Source organism: Chrysemys picta, chromosome 2 (genome assembly GCF_011386835.1).
Source record: "Chrysemys picta bellii isolate R12L10 chromosome 2, ASM1138683v2, whole genome shotgun sequence".
Lineage (NCBI taxonomy): Eukaryota > Metazoa > Chordata > Testudines > Emydidae > Chrysemys > Chrysemys picta.
Genome location: NC_088792.1, coordinates 181418824 through 181441125, shown reverse-complemented (window position 1 = coordinate 181441125; position 22302 = coordinate 181418824). Strand labels below are relative to the sequence as shown.

The 22302-nt window shown below is 43.3% G+C and overlaps 1 protein-coding gene across 5 annotated transcripts in view; it reads right to left on the bottom strand.

The window, feature by feature from the left end:
* Nucleotides 1-22302, bottom strand: part of DTNBP1 (dystrobrevin binding protein 1) — a 162885-nt gene that overhangs the window by 2261 nt on the left and 138322 nt on the right. For all 5 annotated transcript variants that reach the window (XM_065585075.1, XM_065585073.1, XM_065585074.1 and 2 more), the window contains 2 exons: nucleotides 10700-10855; nucleotides 7395-7535 (listed from right to left, as the gene is read on the bottom strand). In XM_065585075.1, coding sequence (XP_065441147.1) covers nucleotides 7395-7535; nucleotides 10700-10855 — 297 coding nt within the window. The remainder of the gene's footprint in view (nucleotides 1-7394; nucleotides 7536-10699; nucleotides 10856-22302) is intronic.

Here is a 22302-nt window from a genome sequence, read left to right as displayed (position 1 = left end):
AGAGGTTGTTCTGTAAAGCCCAAAGTGGTTTGAGTCCTAGCACCTTTAGAAACTGTGTCGCCATCTAAATCATGCAGATAATTTAGATCAAGTTGTGAGACTAAGCAAGGGTCACAGTTGAACTTTGTTCTGGCTGCTGGCGATGACCCATCAATTCTCCCTGTAATGGTTAGTGATTCTGGTATTTACGTGACCAAAGCCAATTCAGATTTCTGCATCTACCGCAAAATAATTTACTCACTGTTTGTATTGCATTAGCAGGAAGAGGCCACAACCAAGGGTTTGTCTACCCTGGAACACTAATTCTGAATAGCTTTGAAATGAATTAAAAGTAGCCTTAATTTGGTTTGAATGTCAACACAGGAGTTTAATGCAGCTTAAATTCACAGCTTTAGTTCATTTGGATGAGCTTCTCTGAGTTTTCCTGTGTAAACCAACCTTAGGATAAGAGCCTCCATATACTAGTCTCTGCCCCAAAATGCTCATAAGACAAAGGATGAAAGAGAGACCGTAGTATTCACACACAGGGAATTAAGATTCACCCATGGTGTCAGAGGAAGTCTGAGATCTGGGTTTGATTACCAGCTTTGCCAGTCTCATTCTGATGCTTTAACAATAAAGCTATCCTTCCTCCCCACCACTTCCTAAAGTGGGGGGGGGGGGGGGGGCGGGGTTGAGTTGACAATTTTTAATGTGATTTTTAAAATCTGCAGGAGAAGTAGAATTTCACCATTTAATACTTCAAGCTCCCTAAGGTAAACCTTAGCTGCAGTTATCAGTAAGTCTCCAGTAGATGGCTAAGAACTACTCAATAAGGAAAGAGAGCTAGAACAAGGAAGGTTTACAGATAGTTATTCTGGAAAAGCTCTCTCTTCCCATCCTACAGCCCTCCTCTTGCCCCTTGGAGGCCAAAGAATGTAATAGTGTATCTTGGGCCCAAGCAACACTCTAAAGGGAGGTGGGAGAGAGACAGGAGAAGTACTGTTAATTCTTTTGTCACATGTCTGAGTAATCTCCATTATCATCAAATAATGCTCTGTTTTTTACAGGAACATTTTAGTATAATCCACTTAACAGTAACTTAAATGCAAACCCATGAGTTTGTATTATTTTTTGGAATGAAGTGGACTAGTACAGCAAAACTAATATTCTAAAGCAGGAATTCTCAAACTTCATTGCACCACACCCCCCTTCTGACACCAAAAATTACAACATGACCCCAGGAGAGGGGGACTGATGCCTGAGCATGCCTGAGACCTGCCACCTTGCATGGAGAAGGGATGGGGGGGGGGTAGGGGGCAAAGTGGAAACCCAAGGGCTACAGCCCTGGGCAGGGGTCCTGTAACCTGAGCCCTGCTGCCCAGGGCTTTGGCTTTGACCTTGACCACAGGCCCCAGCAACTCTAACACCAGCCCTGCTGACCCCATTAAAACAGGGTCAGGACTGACTTTGGGGGCCCCATCCACAGTTTGATAACTGCTGTTCTAAAGCTATACACAAATGCACTTTCCTCCTGTACCCAGCCAAATTTCCCATCGCTGTAACTTAAATCTCAGGGAGCAAGGACAAAAAATAATTAAAATGTATTAACTGGATGATTTTGTCTTGGTTAACATATGTGTATTTTGTATTAGGAGAGGGGAAAATTCAGTGTCCAACTAATTAGAATGCCTGTTGCTGAAAGGTTAAGTATCAACTAGTTCTAATACAAGAGCAAACAAATTCAGCTCCACCCCCTACCTGTAAAATTCCAATTCTACAAGGAAGGAAGGAATTATAGGGGATGGGAGAAAGGGAACTTTAATTTTAAATGGTGCATTGTGCTCACCCTGCTAAGGCTAGAAAGTGTCTTTGCACATATTGCTCAAGCTCAGTAGTCACTAAACTGCTTTAAAGTTGATTCTTGCTGTCTCAGATTGTCTCACAGAATTAAGTTAACAACCAAAGAATAAGAAAATACATTATATTACAGTGGCACTAGGAGGCTGCAACAGAGAAGTGGAGTCTATTTTGCTAGGCATTAGGGCAGGGACTGTGTCTCTGTACAAAAAGTTTGCACTCCAGACAAAGGGTGGGAAGGGAAATGGTGGCACAAAGAGGGGAAGTGACTTATCACACAGCAGGTCAATGGCAGACCCAAGAATAGAACCCAGATCACCATAGTCCCAGGCCAGTATCCTATCCCATAGACCACACTGCCTCTTCATGCAATACAATTTTGCTTATTTGTTTGAGCACAAGCTGCTGTGGGAAGCTAGTAACTGAATATGTAAAAAAGTTGGAAAAATCTGCACACAGTATACACTAAGATCTGGAACAGGCTCCCAACAGAACGCATGTGGGCAAACAATTTTGTTTTAAGAGAGCATGTAGTCCACAGAGCTAGCTTTAGCATTTTAGTTTGCTTATCAGTAACACAAAGAACCTATAAGGTACTACCTTAAGCCTAAGGCTTTGAGGCCTATGAACTCTGGCACAGATAAGTGGCCAAATGATCAGCTTGAGTTTTGGGGAATTGGGAATAGCAGGCTTAAGGGGGAGATTCTGTACAAAAGGATACCAGGTAACTGCAGAAACACTGAACTTGACTATTTTATGAGAGATACCTTGACAGATGCTTAACCACAAACTTGCCTCGGTAACAAATTGATGTATATGGTAATAAGCTAAAATCTTTAATATACTAACTAACCTATAGGATAAAGACACCCTAATGTTATTAGGGTGAGGAAGATGGACATTAGTATGAATATTTATGACAGGCCTTAGGCTCTCTAATAGGCCAGACCATGCTGTAAGGCAGAATCTGGACCATCGCCAAGGACAGAGCAGGACCACCAAATCCCCAAGAAAGGGGGTGAGTATATGTGAGGAATGGTACAAGATACTACTTTCTATTTTTGTTACATTTTTATGTGGTTTGGAGCATGTGTGTCTTTCCTAATTGTGTTAAAATAAGTGGTTAAAGCTTTGCTTTGCCCTCCATGTGAGTGTAATCATTGTTCACACTGGGGTTCCCAACCAGATATTGAATTTGATAACCTTGATTCTGGGACTAGAGTCCTACCATCCCCAGCTCTTCTAATTGGAAACCAATAATAGAATCAGTAACAACAAGAATCAGGCAACAAGAGCTGGACAAATGTATGAGTGCAATTGTAGGACAGGGTAGTTTAGGATGATGGGGGGCAGGGCTCAGCAGCCCTGAGGGTTCCTTTGCTTCTGGTTTGTCTGATGTTGGATGGCTGGTTCTTGCTCCTCTGCTCAGAATCTAACTGATTGCTCCATGTGGTAGTCAAGAAATTTTCCCACCTTCCAGGGACACAGAATGCGTTAGTGGATCATCTCAGCAGATCCTTCTCCAACCACGAATGGTCCATTTGAGGGACATTTTCCAGAGGGGGAGAACTCCCCAGATGTACTTTGTCGCACAAAGGTCTAATAGGAAGTGTCCACAGTTCTGCTCTTTTCACAGTCACCATCTGGGCTTACTCGCAGACACGTTTCTCTCCCCTGGAAGGACCATCTTTTCTATTCATTTCCACCCATTCTGCTTGCACACAAGGTCCTGTATGGCAATAGGGTAAATATCCTGGCCTATACAGATGATCTGGTCCTCATTTCAGACAACTCAGAGTTTCCAACAAATAGTCGATGTCACCAGCTGGGACTCCACTTCAATGCTAGGAAATGTGCATCCCTGCATATTGACAGCAATAGAAGGGACTCACAGTCCAGGCGACGCCGTTCCAGATCCAGGGTGAACTCTTGATCTTCCTGGAGGATGGGCAAGCATACTAACATCTCGGCACGCCCACAGGTTTCCGAGTCCAGCAGACACCTGAGGATACCATTGCCGAGATCCTACGAGACGTGGGCAAGATCGAGTGTTCCATACTGGCACCATGGTGGCAGATCTATGCCTTGAACACCTTCCTAATCCCCCATATTTCATTTGTCCTGAGGGGATCTGCCATGGTGAAGGTACCTCTGAATGAGGTGGACAGCACTATCAGGCAGCTAGTGAAGAAGTGGATGTTTCTTCCCCGGAGCACCAGCAACAAACTGGTGTACATTTCACATCGGCAGGGCAGTGCCAATGTCCCTCGAATGGGTGATCTGTGCAACACTGCGGTGATCACTCACGCCTGCTGCCTTCTGATGTGCCTGGATGCCATGGTGAGGAACATCACGGAGAGTGCTCTGCATGATGTCATCAGGAAGCGAATCATCAGGACCCCCTCCAACCAAGATGTTGCCACGTACCTGAGCGGCTCCCTGGAAGGCAAATTTGGAAGAGACAGGGGAGACTGCTTCACTTTAGACTCATCCCTGCAATGCTACGCAACAACTGGAGAAACGTATCGGCTGCCACTGGATATGGTGCAAGGAAAGCCAAGAACTGGGAGTCCTGGTGCCACAGGTGAAAAATGCAGAGCACACAATCATCACTCCGAGAGCTAGAACCAAGCTGGAGAGGACCCTGAAGGATGCCATCCCCTGGCAGTAGGTGGAAAACCTGAAATGGAAGCCAGACCAGGGGAAGGCCTTGGAGGTGACATGCAAATGGGACGCCAGCAACCACTTCCGCCTCGGGGGCAGCTTCACCCAATTTGCCAACTGGAGGTTCATCTACAGGACCCAGCTCAACTGTGTCCTGCTGAATTGAGCCATCTGTCATGGGAATTAGGACAAGCAATGCAGGAAGTGCGGCTATGCCAATGAGACACTACCCAACGTCTTGTGTAGCTGCAAGCCCCATTCCAGAGCCCGGCAGCTGCGCCACAACACCATCCAAGATCGCCTTGTTAGCGCCATCCTGCCACCTATTAGGGAAGGTGGCTGTGTCCCCCGCCATCCCTGGAACAGACAGCCAACTGCAACCGGACATCGCCACAGGAAGAAGATAGTCATGGTGGATGTCATAGTTCCCTTTGAAAACAGGACCCCGGCCTTCCACGACGCCTGATCTCAAAAGCGGGGACACCTTGAGAGCTAGGGGTTACGAGGTTCAAACTTCATGCTGACTGTTGGAGCCCTTGGCCCATGGGAACCCAGTAATGAGCGAGTGTTGCAAGAATGCAGAATTGGTCAGCGCTATGCTCGGCTGATGCAGCAACTCATGGGGTCAGATGCCATCAGGTGGTCAAGGGGCATCTATCTAGAACACATCACCAGACATCAGCAATAACAGGAGAGATGAACTCGAGTGCCATTGAGAAAAAGTTGGGAAAGTAACTGACGTACCTCCCTGATGGATTGTACAACCTATCCTAAATTCTCAAATACTTCACTCATTGCTATATTTGCATTCCACAAGCTATTCTTAGCATCCAGTTAACGGGCAGCCCACTCAGAAAGGTTATAATAATACTTTAACTGTATCACTGAATTTATTAATCTGCAGTATCCTAAATTAAGGTTATATACTATATGTATCTTATGACTTTCCAACCAACCTTTTTACTTTTGAATAATTTAAGCACTACACCCAGATGTACAGGTACTCTTTCCTTAATCTGTGTATTATATAATTTTAACATTAGCTTTAACTTTTTTTAAGTCTGTAAGTACTGTCTGTTCCAATTCCAACCATGATAAAATGTTAATAAATGCACAGACAAGATGACACTTTAAAACACAATCCTCTGAATTAAGTATCAGCAATAAGAATTTAGACCCTTCATGCTAATCAAAGGAAGTTAACCCTGTTACAGGGGTAAGTGTTTTTCATATGCAGGGCATGCAACTAATCTTGGCAGGAGAATTAACCCCAGGAAATTTTACCCCTCCACGCCACCCCGCCTGGTTTGTGACAAACTTATCCTAAGGTAGCGGATGGTTTTAGACAGTGTTTTACTTAATGTATTGATAGTGAAAATAAAAGATTTTCTTTCCTCTGAAGAGGCAGGTTGAATATCCTTAGGTTTAAGGACAGTTATTCTTGACATCACTTTTCCTAAAAAATTCTGGCTTTATGATTTTTTTGTTTTTGTTTTGAGAAAGGCATTTTGGTGAGAACAAAGGTTTTGCACTTTGTAGAATAAAATGTTAATGTACAGCAACTGCTTGAGGTGACCAAATATCTCTAATCTTCTGCAATCAACAGCTAGACTGTTCAGGCATGCTACAGTAAGAGGTCCCAGTACATCTCCATATATCAAGGTATGTTAAATCACACTGTCTTAATATATTAAAAAAATTAACAAAGGATATAAAATAATGTAATTGCTTTAGAACAGGGATTCTCAAACTTCATTGCACCACGACCCCCTTCTGACAAAAATTACTACATGGGGCGGGGTGAAGAAACAAAGCCTGAGCCCACCCAAGTCTCACTGCCTCGGGGGGGGGGAAGAAGAGGCCAAAGCCGCACCACCCAGGACAGTAGGGCTCAGGCTTCAGCTTTGGCCCCTGAGCCCCAGCAAGTCTAACATCAGCCCTGGTGCCCCCATTAAAACAGGGCCACGACCCACAGTTTGAGAACTGCTGCTTTAGAATACCAAGTCAGTACCTGAAAGCAAAGAGAAACTGAGTGAGTTCTGATTTAAAGGGAGGAATGGCAGCATTCCTCAGTAGTTTTTTTTTTTAAGAGAAAAAAGTTTACAGCACTACCTGTAACGTGGCTCAGATCAACATGGATCAAAGAAATATATTTTATAAGCTACTTACTGTCTGAATAAATAAAACCAGAGTACAAGCTGAACAGAGTATCAGGTCATATAAAGTAATTCTGAATGTCTCAGTCCTATTGTAAGTTATTCTCTTCAATTAGTAAAGTAACATACCTGAATACACCAGTGTAGAGAAACTCTAGAAAGGCAATCATTTAATGCTGAGTTCCAGCCCAAACATCTCCCTGTGAGTCTTGACAAACAGAGCCTACAGCTTTGAGCAGCTTTTGTGATGAAAGTGGTCTTGGCTTACTTCAAAATGACAAATTCAAGACTAATTATGGGAAAAGTATTCTATTTAAAATAAAAAGCTTAACTACCGCAAAGAAATTAAAGCTGTTAAAAGCTGAAGTTCAATGTGTGTTTTATATATATAATATATAAATAATTAAAATGCCCATCGATAACTTTTTTATATATATAAAGCCAAAGATCCTATAAAGTAGATTCTTTTATTACCTAAACAACAAAAATGTACAAGCCATCTAACCCCAAGACACTCAGAGGGATGCCTGGGGCCAGAAGAGAAAAGAGGTCTCTTGGAAAAATCAAGCAGCTTTGCAGTAAGCTCTTATGCATCATGACTGAGGTTTTGTAGGAACTACTAACCTTTAGAGAACAGATACAGTATGAAACATTCTAGATTAGAGTCCTAGTGATTTATTAGTGCAAGCACAACTAGATAATTTACAAGGCATGTCCTAACTGTTCATTTCATACCCAAAATTGGAGATAGTATGCTATCGTCCTCTCCTGAGTTCAAGAAGACATCTAGTGCTTCTTGATCAGACATGTCCATCAGGTCCATCTGTTCCAGCATGTCCACATTCACCTCCATGGAAGACATACTTCCTATTGGCTCTGTAGCAATAAACAATATGAGTGAATTGACAATGCAGCACATGTTCTAGGCAAAGACCATCAGCTTTGTAATGTTATTACAAAGGCTTCCACAATTGCCACATTACTGTACTGCATCCTTAATTATTAAACAGCTATTCTCAAAATGTAAATATTACATACATTGGCAAACAAGGAAAATTGATTATTGATAGGAAACAGCTTTGGTAATCGCTTAGAGACAAAACAACAAGGTCTGATCTTGATAACAATACAAGTTATCGTATTTATAGATTTTTTATATGAATTATAAATAGCTTCTCAGAGGCAGACTCAGAACCTACAAAAGCAGGAAAGATTTCTTTGTTTCTTGCTCATTGTTTTAGAGCAGGCTGCCGTCATTATCTTTGCAAAAAGGTATTTTATTAGTACTAATATTTGTATTACTAGAACCCAGAAGCTGGGGGGGCATGGATCAGCATTCATATCACACTCAGTACCCGGCCCAAACAGGGAAGCTAATGATCCAACCAATGGACCAAATTCCATGATGAATCCTGGTCACATGCCACCTGAGGCACGTTGCGCACATGCTAAGAAGAAAAAGAAGATAATTCAGAAGCCACAATGAGGATCAGGGCCCTGTCATGCAGGTGCTATCGGAATGCCTATGAAGAGACAGACCTGCCCAAAGGTGCTTACTAATCCAAACATTTTCTTCTTCCTGCGTCACAACTCTATTCCCCACCTGCACATTTAACAAAAATCTCTCAAGAAAGAAAAAGTACAAGACTGGACAATGTACAAGTATCAACACACAGGAGTTGTGAAAATGCAAGGAAGAGTTGTAATTCTCAAAAGGCAGGTGTTCTTTCTTCCCATTCAACCCACCAGTGTGATCAGTGGTAGCAGACTGTAGTGCAGAGCCTAGACCAGGGGTGGCCAAACTTACTGACCCTCCGAGCTGCAAACGACAATCTTCAGAAGTTCAAGAGCTGGGGCAAGCCTGCCGGTGCTCGTGGGTAAGGGGTCTCAGGGCTTCAGCCATGCAGGAGTTGTCTGCCCAGGCTCGGGGGCTTCAGACCCACTCCTACTGAAGCCCTGAGCCCCAACAGGTGTGGCCCCCAGTTTTCTGCCAGGGTTTGCTGACCCTGCTCAGTCACATGGTGCTGCTGGGCCCACTCCCTGCACAGCAGCTGCTGAAGCCGGCAACCTGGGAGCTGCAGACAGAGCCACTCCCTTTGCTGCTGCCTCTCCCCATAGAGCTAACGCAGCAACTCCTCCCTGCAGCTCCCACTCCCTGCAGCACTAACACCTGGGAACTACAGGGAGGGGCCGCTGAGGATAAGGGGAGGGTGTGACTCAAGCTGTTGGGGGGAACCTTTAAATTGTGCCCCTCCCGCCCCGCAGTCAGGAGGAACCAGTCATCTCTGGCAGAAATCCCTAGTCCCACCACAGAGCAGAAGCCTCAAGTTCCTCCCATCCAGTCTGGTAGGCGGAGAAAAGGGGTGGGGCTCCGCAAGCCACACTAACTGTAAAAGAGCCACATGGGGCTCACAAGCTGTGTTTGGCCATCCCTGGCCTAGACAAATGTCCAATGTATTGTCCCATATGGAGACTTCACACCATTAAAGACAAGTGCAAACTTCTGATTAGTATCAGTATAATGCCAACATCAAATACTTGAAGAAACCTTTCCTTTAACCTAATAAACGTATTTAAAAATGTACAGGAACTCCTTCTCACTTAATGTTGTAGTTATGTTCCTGAAAAATGCGACTTTAAGCAAATCCAATTTCCCCATAAGAATTAATGTAAATGGGGGGTGGGGCTAGGTTCCAGAGAAATTTTTTTCACCACACACACACACACATGCACACACATTATAAGTTTTAAACAAACAATTTAATACTGTACACAGCAATGATAATTGTGAGGCTTGGTTGAGGTGGTGGAGTCAGGGGGTGGGATATTTCCCAGGGAATGCCTTATTGTTAAATGATTAACTAGAATTCGGCTGAGCCCTCAAGGGTTAGCACATTGTTATTAATGTAGCCTCATACTCTACAAAGCCGCACGAATCAAGGGACGGGAGACAGCATGGCAGACAGAGACAGAGAGATGCACATTGCCATTTTAAGTATGCTGACTGCACATTGCCTTTTAGTAGATTAGCAAGTTGACACAGCAGCTGCTTCCAGCAAGCTCCCTCCGTCCTGAACCCTGTCGGGTCCCACCCCTGCTCTATGGAGATGGAGTAAGCGGGGGGGGGAGGGGGGGGGAGGGAGGCAGGAGCAGGCGGGAAGGGGACATCCCGACATTAACCCCACTCTTCTCTGCCCCCTGCCGCACAGCAAGCGGAAGGCTTCCAGGAGCAGCTCTAAGGCAGAGGGCAGGAGCAGCACATGACAGTGGGGGGAGGGATAGCTGAACTGCCTGGCAACTGATAGCCTGCTGGGCGGCTGCCGCACAGGGAACTTACAGGAGCGGGGAGCTGATGGGAGGCTGCTGGTCCACCCTGGTTCCAAGCCCCCACCAGCTAGCTGCAATGGGCTGCTCTTTCTGCAAGCAGTGGACAAAGCAGGCGGCTGCCAAACAATGTTATACGGGAGCATTGCGCAACTTTAAAGGAGCATGTTCTCTAATTGATCAACAACGAAACAACCTTAACCGGGACGACTAAGTGAGGTACAAGTACTTTCAGCTGCCCCCAAAAGAAGTTTGTGTTTTGACTCTGCCACAATTATAGTACATCAAATAATGACTAAAATAATTATTTTTATAGCTGTCATATGAACTCTTATTTACCTTTTATTTTGCAGTAAAACTGACTATATAACAGGTAAGCCAAAGAAATACCTTAAGTATGCATATTACTAAAAGTCTCAAACAATGCTGATGTCAGTGTGCGAACGGAGATGCAACCCTACTCCTTCCTTTGATTACTTTTTTTCCAAGTATAGCATATCCCCGTCTTTCACACCTGCAGCATAGTACAATACTGTACTCAGCAATAATTATGTTCTTCCTTGACTAGCGCTGGTACTGCATTATAAAACTTACTGTGCACTGTATTAATAAAAGTGTCAAAATAAAACCAAGTGCAAAAGGAAACCAAAACAATCCTCTCACTAGCCTTCTAGTTGTGGGTCTATGGATTAAGTGGAGGATATTTCAAAACTTGCCTCGTCTCTCTGCTATCTGCAGGTATCCTGTAGAAAGGTATTGCTCCATATCCTGCTGGAAGGCTTCTTCAAAGAACTTCTGACGCTCCTTTAGCTTCATCTGCTGGGTATGCTCCATATCCAAAACCTTCTGGGCATGCTCAGCATCTAGCTCAGCTGAGGACCAACAATAAAAAGGAATATACACTATTAAAAATGTGGAAACATCTGTAAATTTGCTTTTAACATGACTTATCAGAATCACACCAACGAATTATGTATACTTCTCAATCATACACTCATATTTAATATAGTGTGAATACACAAAAAAGAGACGACCTCCTCTTGAAACATTCTGTCTCACTTTCTAGGCTATTTGTAAAGAAAAGGACACATTTATCATTCAACCCAACAGTTCAAATTATATGTACCTCATCTGACACACAACTGATCACTCATCACAGTCACTGAATTCTAAGACCCATGGATAAACTAAGATTGGATTACACAGGTCTGAATCTCTATATACAGTAATGTATAAGGGCAATAATGAAAAGATGTTATAGCATCATTTCTGCACTTCCTGAGTATTGCAGATAGTCCACTTTCAAAATCATACCTCATCACTCCCATAAGGCAAATATGGTACTATGAGGTACTATAACCGGACGTCCCAATATTAAACTGATATAACTCAAGATTTCTTGGAATGAATAAACTGAAACACTTATTGAGTACAGACTTCAAACAATGACAGTGTCAGAATACTGCTGAGTAAAATTAGCAATAATGATGTTATGCATATTTAATAAACAAATTAATGTCAAGATGTTATAGTCTTCATTTTTGTGTCTGTAGAGTGAGCACAGTTGAGCCTACTTTGAAACTTCAAGGTAATGATGCCACATCAAATAATAAACTGTCAGCTATTCCCCATTCTAATAGGATAAGAAAGTACACTTCTTATAATTCTCTTAACAAAAACTTAATTCAGATACTCATGGCTGATATGTTATATCATAAAATATTAGTAATGTAATTTAAAAGAAAAATTAAAGGTTTAAAGACTGGACACTCAAAAAGTCAGATTCCTGCACCAACCTCGAACAACCTTGGAGAAAGCATATAGGAGGTACAGAAAATTAATCCTACTTGTCACCAGTGCTCTAAGTGTGCTCAAGTTTTGGAACAAATGGAAGAGGGATGCTTGAAACCTCCCAAGTTTTCAGACATATAGCTGCTTTGAAGGATACGTCTAAGAAAGATATGCATGAGACACACCATGAACAAAGGCAGTTTACCATGCCTTTCTGTGCAACCATGGAGAACCTTCATGTAGCAAAACCCCTGTGGTTCCACTACACACAGAGTGGGTCAGAATATGAAGAACCTATGAAGATGTACAGATCCTGTGTACTATGGAGCCAAACTACATGAAGGCTCCCTGTGTGCCACAGTACATTGTGTATCTGGAGGAGAGGGCAATGGATTACATTGCATGGAGCCATTCCCCTTAGCAAGCTGTGAGTGCAAGTGGGGCACAGTCCATCATATGGCTGAAGTAGTGACTACAGAGCGCAACTGCTGCCACTGAACAGTCAACTGTGGAAAAAAATTGTGATTCTGGCTGTGTAGAGAAGCCAGGATTTACGTATTAGAGAATTCACACTTCAAATGTTTCAGGTGGCATGTCTGCAGTGTGGGTTCAGGAGAAAAAATGGAATAGTGTCGACAACGTTTGGGAGGTTATTCACAATTATAAGGGCTGGAAATGTAATCTGTTTTTTAAATAAAAAACCAGATTCATCCAACAGTTTCTGCAGAGCTCCTTACTTGCCGGGAAATTTTTCTGTTTATTAGTGCATGAATTTGTCAACTCTGAGCTATTAGGATAGTGAAAACCATGGGGGTAGTGTGGTGTCTAGCATCTGTTAGGAGGGTGCTTAGAGTACAGTGGGATGGCTGTCTTGCAGTATGATGGTGGATGAGGAAAAGGTGCTCCCCTGGACTGTATACAGAACCAAAACAGAAATTTGTAATTTCCCTAACATTAGTAAGAAGGATCTAGCGAAGGGTCAAATATTAGTCCCAGATGCATTAGATTTGGTTTGGTTTGTACGCTAGTATGTAAAGTTTTAGCAGGGGCTGTTAGTGTCTGAGCTGCTTTAAAAGCAAAAGAGAATGAGGAGGTTGTAAAGGAAATATTTAAAATTACAGGTAAACATGTGAGGAGATACAAGGGGAGAGTTAAAGTACATGCAGGAAAACTATAGGATAGCTTTCAATTTTTAAAAACAAACATTCTATTGTCTTTTTTATGACAAATATAACATAATTAAGCTAGAATTTCAAGGTTCTTTGTCTTGAAATTTCCTCTCTCTTAAATAGAAGATTCCATAAATGTGGAAAGTGCTGTGCCAGTTGTGTCAGCTCTTACCCAGTCTGTAGGTGTCAGCTGAGCACTGACAAACTCATAGCTGGAAACCAAACCAGCTCTTCTGTAAGTTAGTTTTGTTCAAAACAGGTATTAGTCTTATAAGAATGTATTGAGTGTTTAAACTCTATGAAATGCTTGCAAATTGCTCCACGCATTAATCTCACTTGTCATGTCTGTATTCCATGCTATTAAAAAAAATATGAAAATTTTGCTTTATAAAACTTTGAAAACATTTGCTCTGAACTTGTGAACCCAGGCATGAAAATTGTCCTCCCTTCCCATTCAGGAGGCCTATGAAGATTAAACGGCCCATTAAGGAACATTACAATACAAAGGATTGGTGAATGGCCCTATCAACATTGGAAATGCTACATGCAAGGGAGCTTGTCTCATGTACTGGAAGGCTAAATGTAACAGATAAAATAGGGTCACAAGAAAAATTTTCATCTCTTTGCTGTTTGAACTCACAGGGCCAGCAACAATAAACTAAGGCAGAGTTCCCCAGGGTCTGCCGTGAAAAACATTTTGAATCAACACATTACTACTACACCTTTGTCATTTTTAAGAACCATAGATGGTAAGTCATTTGTGTGTATATGCTTGCTGGCATTAACCTGTAAATAACTCATTTCTTATTCCTAGTTAATAAACCTTTATTTAGTTTATTACAGGATTGGCTACAGGCATTGTCTTTAGTGCGAGATCTAAGATACAAATTGATCTGGGGCAAGTGACTGGTCTCTTGGGACTGGGAGCAACCTGAATATTTTATTTTTGGTGCAACGTGAATATTGAGTGACCATTTATCACTAATTCCAGCTTGTCTGGGTGGCGTGATAGACTGGAGAGCCTAAGGGGACTGTCTGTGACTCTATACTGGATTGGTGAAATCTAATTATAGAACATACCACCAATTTGGGGTGTCTGCCCTGTTTTTGACAGCCTACCTTGAGGTAGGAACTCATCGTTATGAGCCACTCCAGACAGCATCACAAGCACATTGAAAATGCTAATTTTTTCCATTCTTTCCAATTATTTACCTAGGCCCATCAATATTAGGACTTTAGTGAGGACTTCAGCTATGTTAGGCAGATCTTATAACTTCTTTGAGGGTGCTCTAGCCATTTTAAGGGTAATTATAGAGACCATTACAAAATACACACTGTGTAATCCTATATCATACCCCTTGGTACCAGCATTCACTGTTCTATATAGTGTTAGCAATACATTTAGTGACTGGAAATGCAAACATCTGGATCAAGGTGATTAATTGATACTACTGACTGTCAGAAGCATCACAACAGAATTCAGGGATCTTACACATCTTATTGGAGAAAATGTCAGGAGACAAATGGGGACTTTTCTAATATATAATCAGTTAACTATTTCAGGGTAGCTATAATCAGCTACTTTAATATTTAGAGCTACAAAACCAGTGCTCTGATTCACTTACTAAAAGCCTTCTAAAGATGCATTTCCTTCCATGAAGGAAGTAGTAAATCAATAAAAATGTCTCCCCTCCAGAATCCATATTCTTTCCCTTGTGTTTCCCAATCTTCTGGCAACTATCTTAGAGGCTACTTATCTTAACGTAACTGGAGTTGTTTGAAATGCCTTGGTCTACACTGTAGGTGTGCGTGCCCCACACACATGGACCCAGAATCTTTTAGCCAGCAGTGTCTATTGGGACTGCACATTTAGCCTGAATGTCCTCATGTCCTATCCAGAGGCAGAGCAGCAGCAACTGGCACTCAGATCCTTCACCGATACAGATATCCAGGTAAAGAACTTTGTACTGAGAACAGGTCATAGAATCCATGTGGACAAAGGCATCTTGAGAAAAAAAAATGTTACTTGCCTGTATAGTAACGGTTGTTCTTCAAGGTGTGTTGTGAACATATATATTCCATTGCAGGTACAGTGCACCCAATGCACATGAGTCAGACTTGTCAGCACTATCACTAGGCAGCACATGTGCCCATGGTATCCTCATGCAACTGTTCGAGGGCATAAAAGGGATGTGTCTGCCATTTCCCTCTCCATTCCTTCGCATCATTGTCTATCTAATGTCTGAAGTAGTGGGAAAGGTGGAAGAGTCATAGAATGTATATGTGCACAAAATCTCAAAAAACAACAATTACTATACAGGTAAGTAACTGTTTTTTCTCCTTTGAGTGATGGTGTATATAAATTACACTCCAGGTGATTCATCAGCCGTTCCCTCACAAGTGGAAGGACTCTGGATTATCTGAACAGAGATTGTAACCCCAGCTTCCCAAAGTTAGCATTGTCATAAGAAGCTTGAGTGATAGCATGTCTGAAAAAGATATGCACAGTGAACCACGTCACTGGTGTCACTTAACAGCTACTGGATATTGCTCAGAAAGACTGCTGAAGCGGAACTAGCACTGGTGGAGTGAGCCATTATTCTCGGTGGAGGAGAGATGTCAGCAACATGGTAGTGGAGCTTAATGTAGTCAGAAACACAATGTGAGATATGCTAAGATGACAATGATCAACTCTTAACTCTTTCAGCATGGGCTACAAAAAGTCTAGAAGAGACTCTGAAGGACCTTGCGCAGTCCAGGTAGAACACCAAAGCTCTATGAACATCCAAGGTGTGGAGTCTTCTTCATCTTTGGGTGAGTGCTGTTTTTCTTGAAACCCCATAATAATAGTTTGGTTCAGATGGAAAGCTGAGACCATTTCTGGGATAAAATTGGGTGTGATCTAGGGAAAATCTCATCTTTATGAAGCAACAGAGAGTCCTATGGCACCTTTCAGACATCTGTTAGTCTTAAAGGTGGCACAGGACTCTGTTGCTTTTTACAGATCCAGACTAATATGGCTACCCCTCTGATACTTCTCATCTTTATGGAAGACCATGAAAGGAAGATCAGCCAGAAGAGCTTGAAGTTCCAAAACTCTTCTTGAGGAAGTAATTACCACTAGAAAAGCCGTCTTCATAGACAACAGAAGTAGATTGAACCTATGGTGACAACCTAAGGCGGATCCAACAAGCCTGGAGAGGACTAGGTTTCGATACCATATAAATAATGAATCAGATACAGGTGGGTAAACGTTGAGTAGGCCTTTTAGATGTCTGAAAACCAGAGAGTGAAAGAAAATGGAAAACCCAACTATTGGTGGATGCAGATATGGAAGACAGCTGGACTATCACCAAACTGAGAGGCTAGATGATTTCAGGTGCAATAGATAGTCCAATATATGTCTAACTCCTGTACGATGAGACAATAAGTGTTGAGTTTGTGCCAAAAACCTCTTCCACTTTGATGTGTATGTGGCTCTAGTGCAATCTTTGCTGTTGCTTACCAAGACGGTTTGAACATCTTGGCAGCATGATCTCTCGTGAGTACTTAACCAGAGATCATCCATGCTGTGAGGTGAGAGATTGGAGGTTAGGATGCAGAGACTTGCCCTGGGTCTGAGACAGGAGATCCTTGACTAGCGGCAAAGTTATCAGTGGCCAGACGGAGGGTTGATGCAAGTCTGTGAACCAGTATGGCCTTGGCCAAACTGGTGTCACTAAGATTAATGATGCTTTCTCTCTTTTTAGTTTCCTGATTATCCTTGGAATGAGAGAAATTGGAGGGAATGCATATAGGACACAACTGGATCAAGGGAGAAGAAAGGTTATCTGTGATGGAACCTGGGCTACAGCCCTCCCTGGAGCAAAATCTCTTGCATTTGTTGTTCAGGTTGATTGCAAACAAATCCAACTTGGTACCGCCATTCATGGAAAATCTGGAGGGGTACGGCTTTTATGATTGACCACTTGCAATGGTGTATGAAATCCATGCTGAGGGAACCTACAATTGTATTTCTCACTCCTGGAAGGTGGAACACTTTCAAGGAGATACTGTTCCTTATGCATAGACTCCACAGGTGTATAGCTTCTTGGCATAGCTGAGGTGATCTTACACCTCCCTACTTGTTCAGATAAAAACTAACAGTGGTGTTGTCTGTAAGAACTTGTATCACCTGTTTCTTGATGGTGGACATAAGTGTCCTGCATTTACATGGAATGAAACTTCCTGGGATAACTAAAGAACTTGTGCCGGAAGTTGAATGAGATGGGCACCCCAGCCTTTGGTAGATGCATCTGTTACCAGAGTCATAGTAGGTTCTGGGGACAGAAGTGGACTTCCTTTGCTTATTATCCCTGTTTCCAACCATCAATCCAAAGAATGAAGCATTCAAGCAGGTATGCCAACTTGCATATCCAAAAAATGCCTGGTAGGATGATATACTGAATGGAGCCAGGCCTGTAGACAGCAAAGGTGAAGTCTGCCATCGGGAGTTAGCTATGTGTATGAGGCTACATGGCCAGGAGCTTCACACAGGAATGCACCATTGAGATTGGGTTGGACTTGAGACTTCCAGAGAGGAAAGCTATAGCCTGAAACCTTTCCTTGTAACTTTGATTTGTCAAAATTTAGATTCAGGACTTATCTAGAGAATGACAACAAGGATGCTGTTTTGGGCTTGGTTGTTTAATGTCCCTCGGAATATCTAATCATCCAGGTAAGGAAATATTTGAATGTCTACATGGCACAGACATGCGGTTACCACCAATGTTCCCTCTAATTTTTTCCATCCATTTGCAGAATACATTTTGTTAAGTGCACTAAGGTATGTGCCTATGTGTGCCACCAGTAGAAACAAAAAACCTAGATATGATATATATATATATATAAAAATATATATATTTTTAAAAAGTTACCATAGGGATAAGTACTCCAGCCAGGACAGGTTGGCATTTTAGAACTCACTACTCAAAGAATTATATTTAAGTGTAAGAGAAACAAAATTATGAAATGCATAGACCAGTCAAAACACTAAAATAACACACTTTGAAAGAATGAAATTACAGAGAATATATGTGCATTGCAGGAAGTACCAAGTTGTAACAACAACACCACCACCACCACAAGTATGTGTTGGGTGGTGAGTGTGAGACACAGAGACTGGGTTCAGTGTTCCCTCTAATTTTTTATGTCCACGTGCAGAATATGGAGGTGATGGGTGACACATCACCTTCATAATGGTGCACATAACAAAATTCATGTGGTGGAGGTGGGGCAGAGGGGTTCGGAGTGTGGGAGGGGGCTCAGGGCTGGGGCAGAGGATTGGGGTGCTTTGAGGTGGGGCTGGGGATGAGGGGTTCAGAGTGCGGGAGGCAGCTCAGGGCTGGGGTTTGGGGGGCTGAGGACTCTGGCTGGGAGTGCAGGCTCTTTGGTGGGGTTCGAGGTGCGGGAGAGGGATGAGGATTGAGTGCAGGGGCTGAGGGCTCTGGCTAGGGGTGAAGGCTCTGGGATGGGGATGAGGGGCTCAGGATGCAGGCTGCCCAGTGGCTGCGGTGGGGAGAAAGGATCCCCCCTCCCATCCCTCTCTCGCCGCAGCAGCTTGGGGCCGGGGGAGAGGCGCCTCTCCCCGGCAACTTCAGTGGGGCTCGGCTGGGCCAAGGGAAGGGTTCCTCTCCCCCAGGTGTGGCAAGTCCGGGACAGGTCAGGTTGTTGGGGCTGGGAGAGAGGCGCCTCTTCCTGCTGGGTCCGACAGGGAGGGACGCCTTTCCCGCCGCAGCCCTAAGCCCCTGCGCGGGGCTTAATACATGGCCGCACAGCTTAGAGGGAACTTAGCTGTTGTGTGTGACACACAGAGACAGACTGTGTGCTGGCTGCTGGGGAAAGCTGTGCACAGTCTCTTCCAGACACTCACTGAAAGCTCTCCAGCGCCCTGTTGTCTCCCCTTTCCCACTTTGCAGAGATGGGGTACATGGATGGAGAGAGAGAGAGAGAGACTGACTGACTGTGTGAGCTGGCTGCTGGGGAAATCTGAGAAACAGTGAGAAAAGAAAGGGACTCACCCACTCACCAGTCAGACTTCAGCAGTTTTGAGTCCTCCTGAGCCAGGCTGTCCCTTCTGCCCTGCTCTGCGGAGATGGGGCACGAGGGACACCCTGACATCAGCACCCTCCTTCCTCTGCACAGCTGGAGGAGGGCACCTGAACACATACTGCCGGCTGTGCGTGCTCTCCTAATCAGCTGGGCAGCGCTTGAATCTCTCCTGCGTAGCCGCTCAAGCGCGCAGTTTACAGGGAACACAGGTTACCACCGCATGCACTTGATGAAAAACCCTTGGGGCTGAGAACAGCCTAAAGCGAAAAACTGTCATCATAATGCATGTTGCCTACTATGAAACAAAGGTACTTCCTGTGGTCTGGATGTACAGCCACATTGAAATACATGAGCAAATTGAGGGCAGCATACCTATTTCCAATCTCCAAGGAAGGGATAATAGAAGCAAAGATGAACCTCTTGAACTTGATTCTCTTGACGAAAATGATTCAACTTTCTTACATCTAAAATGGGACATCCACCTGATTTCTTTCGGACCAGGAAGTAAAGCTTCCCCCCCTCCCCCTCCCCGTGTTGATAAGGAACCTCGTCTATTGCTCCCCATTCCAGGATAGAGAATATACTTTTTGAAGCAATACAGTCTTGTGAGATGGGTCTCTGGAAGGGGACGGGGAAGGTGGATTTGGAAAAGGAAGGGAAGTGAATTGGTAACGTATCTCTCCATTATTGTGCTGAATGCCCACTTGTCTGATGTGATTTTTTCCCCAAGCACAGCAAAAGAATGATAGGTGTCTTCGAAAGGGAGGAGATATGGTCCATGTGCTATCCTCGACTGAGCAGTCAAAAATGACTGCTTGGAAGTTGAAGTAGTTTGGTGAGAAAGGTCTGTTGTAGATTAAGCCAACTGGTGACATCAAGATCTAAACCTTCTCTTCAAGAAGTCCTGTGACCTCTGTTGGAAATAGGATACTGTAACAGTGAAGTCTAAACTCACTGTTTCCCTGGATCTTACTCACTGGAGTGCAAACTTCTAATAAACGAAGTGTTGCCCAGGGAGTGCATAGTATCATCCGTTTTTGAAGAAAATATTCTGGACCCTTCAAAGAGAAAAATTTCAATAATATTCAAATGCCAGAAGCCTGCAGTCAGGGAGAATGCCTCATGGAGATGGTGGTGGCAACTGAAGGCAAAGCTGTATCAGCGGCCTCAAATAGCTGCCTGAAGGGATGTCCAGGCTGTGAGGTATCCTTCTAAAACCAGAGCCAGGAACTGTTCCCTATATTCTTCTGGTGGTTTGTCAGCATATTTAGAAATTAAAGTAAAACTAATAAAATTAGACAAGAGTGCTTGATAGTTGACCGCTTATTTGAAGAGTAGTGATGGAATATGCCTTTTGGCCATTTAAGTCCAGTCTCTTGCACTCCTTGTTTTTGGGAGTGACTTTAGGATGGGATGTCAAGATCACTCATTAGTATCCGTGACCAGTAAGGAATCAGAAACTGGATGGGTAAAAATGTAATTAAGTTCTGTTGTGGAACTTAACATCCATGTATTCAATTGACCATAGGTACTATAGAAGTTGGAGTCTACCAGAGTTTTCATCTGCTCTAGCAAATCTCCATCAATGGGAAGGGTGCAAGCTTTCCCAGGGCAGGGATCTGTAACATATCAAGGAAGCTTTGTGGGTTTTCTTGCACAAGCTCAATTTGCACTCCTAAGAAAGTGGCCCCTCTCCTCATCAGGTCCTGAAAAACCTTGAAGTTCTTTAGGGTGGGAGTAGTTGGGAGAGGGAGAGATTGATTCAGGGGTGATGACTTCATCCAGAGATGAATAAATATGCAGGGGGGACATCTAGGGGTTCCTCTGTAGGGTCCTACACATTTGGTGGATGGATGATGACGGTATTCTGAGCCAAGATTTCCTGTACTGGAGAACAGGACCTCCTCTTAGATTGTGATGGAGGTATAGAATCCCTTGGAACAGCCCCAAACCAGTAAGGACCTAGGGGATTCTACAATGTCTGAGATGCCTATGGTGGAGGCCAACATCCTGGGGCCCCTTAAGAAATCCAGTCTTGATCTTTAGACCTGTAACCGTGGTATAAGGCCTATAAGGTGATCTAAAAGATTGTGAAGATGATACAAGTTTCTCCCTTTCAGAGTCCAAAGAAGAAATGTGGGTTTCTTCAAAAAACTGAACAGCAGACCCCAGGAGGGTCTGAGGTGGTCTGGGAATGGGAAGTACCCAGGAATCCAAAGACAGCAAGGGTCAAGGCAGTTAGATCGCCAAAGAGGTTATAGGAATAAATTAAGTTAAATAAAAATCCAAAGTAATTTTCAGTAAAAGTTTCAGTTGCAACATAAGAATAACTATCTTTATGGAACACAATGCATCTGAGCCTGTATTTCACTCACTCTGCAAGCTGAAGTGATAGATGCTAAAAATACGGTTTTTTATAGTGAAATGATGCGATGAACATAACATAGGTTCAAAGGGAGGATCAATTCAGGACATGAGCCCCAAACTGAAATACCAAGTAGGAAAGGGCTCTAACTGGTGAAATAAATGAGTCAATGCTTTTAGTCATCTGGAATCAGTGAGATGGGGCGTAAAATGAATGACCCTCAGCAAGCAGGTGGTAAGGCAGAGACAGCGGTCAAACGTACCTTAGTAGAACTGACAAAGTCCTGAATATTTTAAGAGTCAAATAGTATAGAGAAGCAAATAGAAGGCTCTGAGAGTTGAATATGCCTCTGAGTAGATCACACACACACACACACACACACACACACACACAAAAAAAACAACAACATTCATTTAGCCTTATATGTCTATCTTGTTGAGATCTTTCTTTTCTGACTCAAAACCTCTTGGACTGTTATGAGAGAATTGGATTGGACATAACCCAACACCACTTTGTGCACTTGGCCACCATAAGCTGGCAGCAAGGACACCATGTAGTGAGGAAGAATTTGGTCTTTGGTCTTGCTTTGGCAGACAAAACAGCTGCACAGCTGCAGTGTTACTAACAAGGAAAGATAAAATAAAGTGACTGATTCATGAGAATGGAAGGGAGTGTGGACAGCTGACCTAGAGTCTGGGTCTCTGTAATTGTAAGTTTTTTGCCTTACTTATAAGTAGAAATTATGAGTTCTTTGCAGTTGCTACGGAAATGGCCAGCCCATTAGGGGTTACCCTTGAGTTATGCTTTGTTTTGAGTTACCTATAAAAAAATTAGTTAGAGAGTGTACTTCGGAGAAGTTTGGATTTTCTATGAGCAAGGAGACACTGACATCAACCTCCCCAGC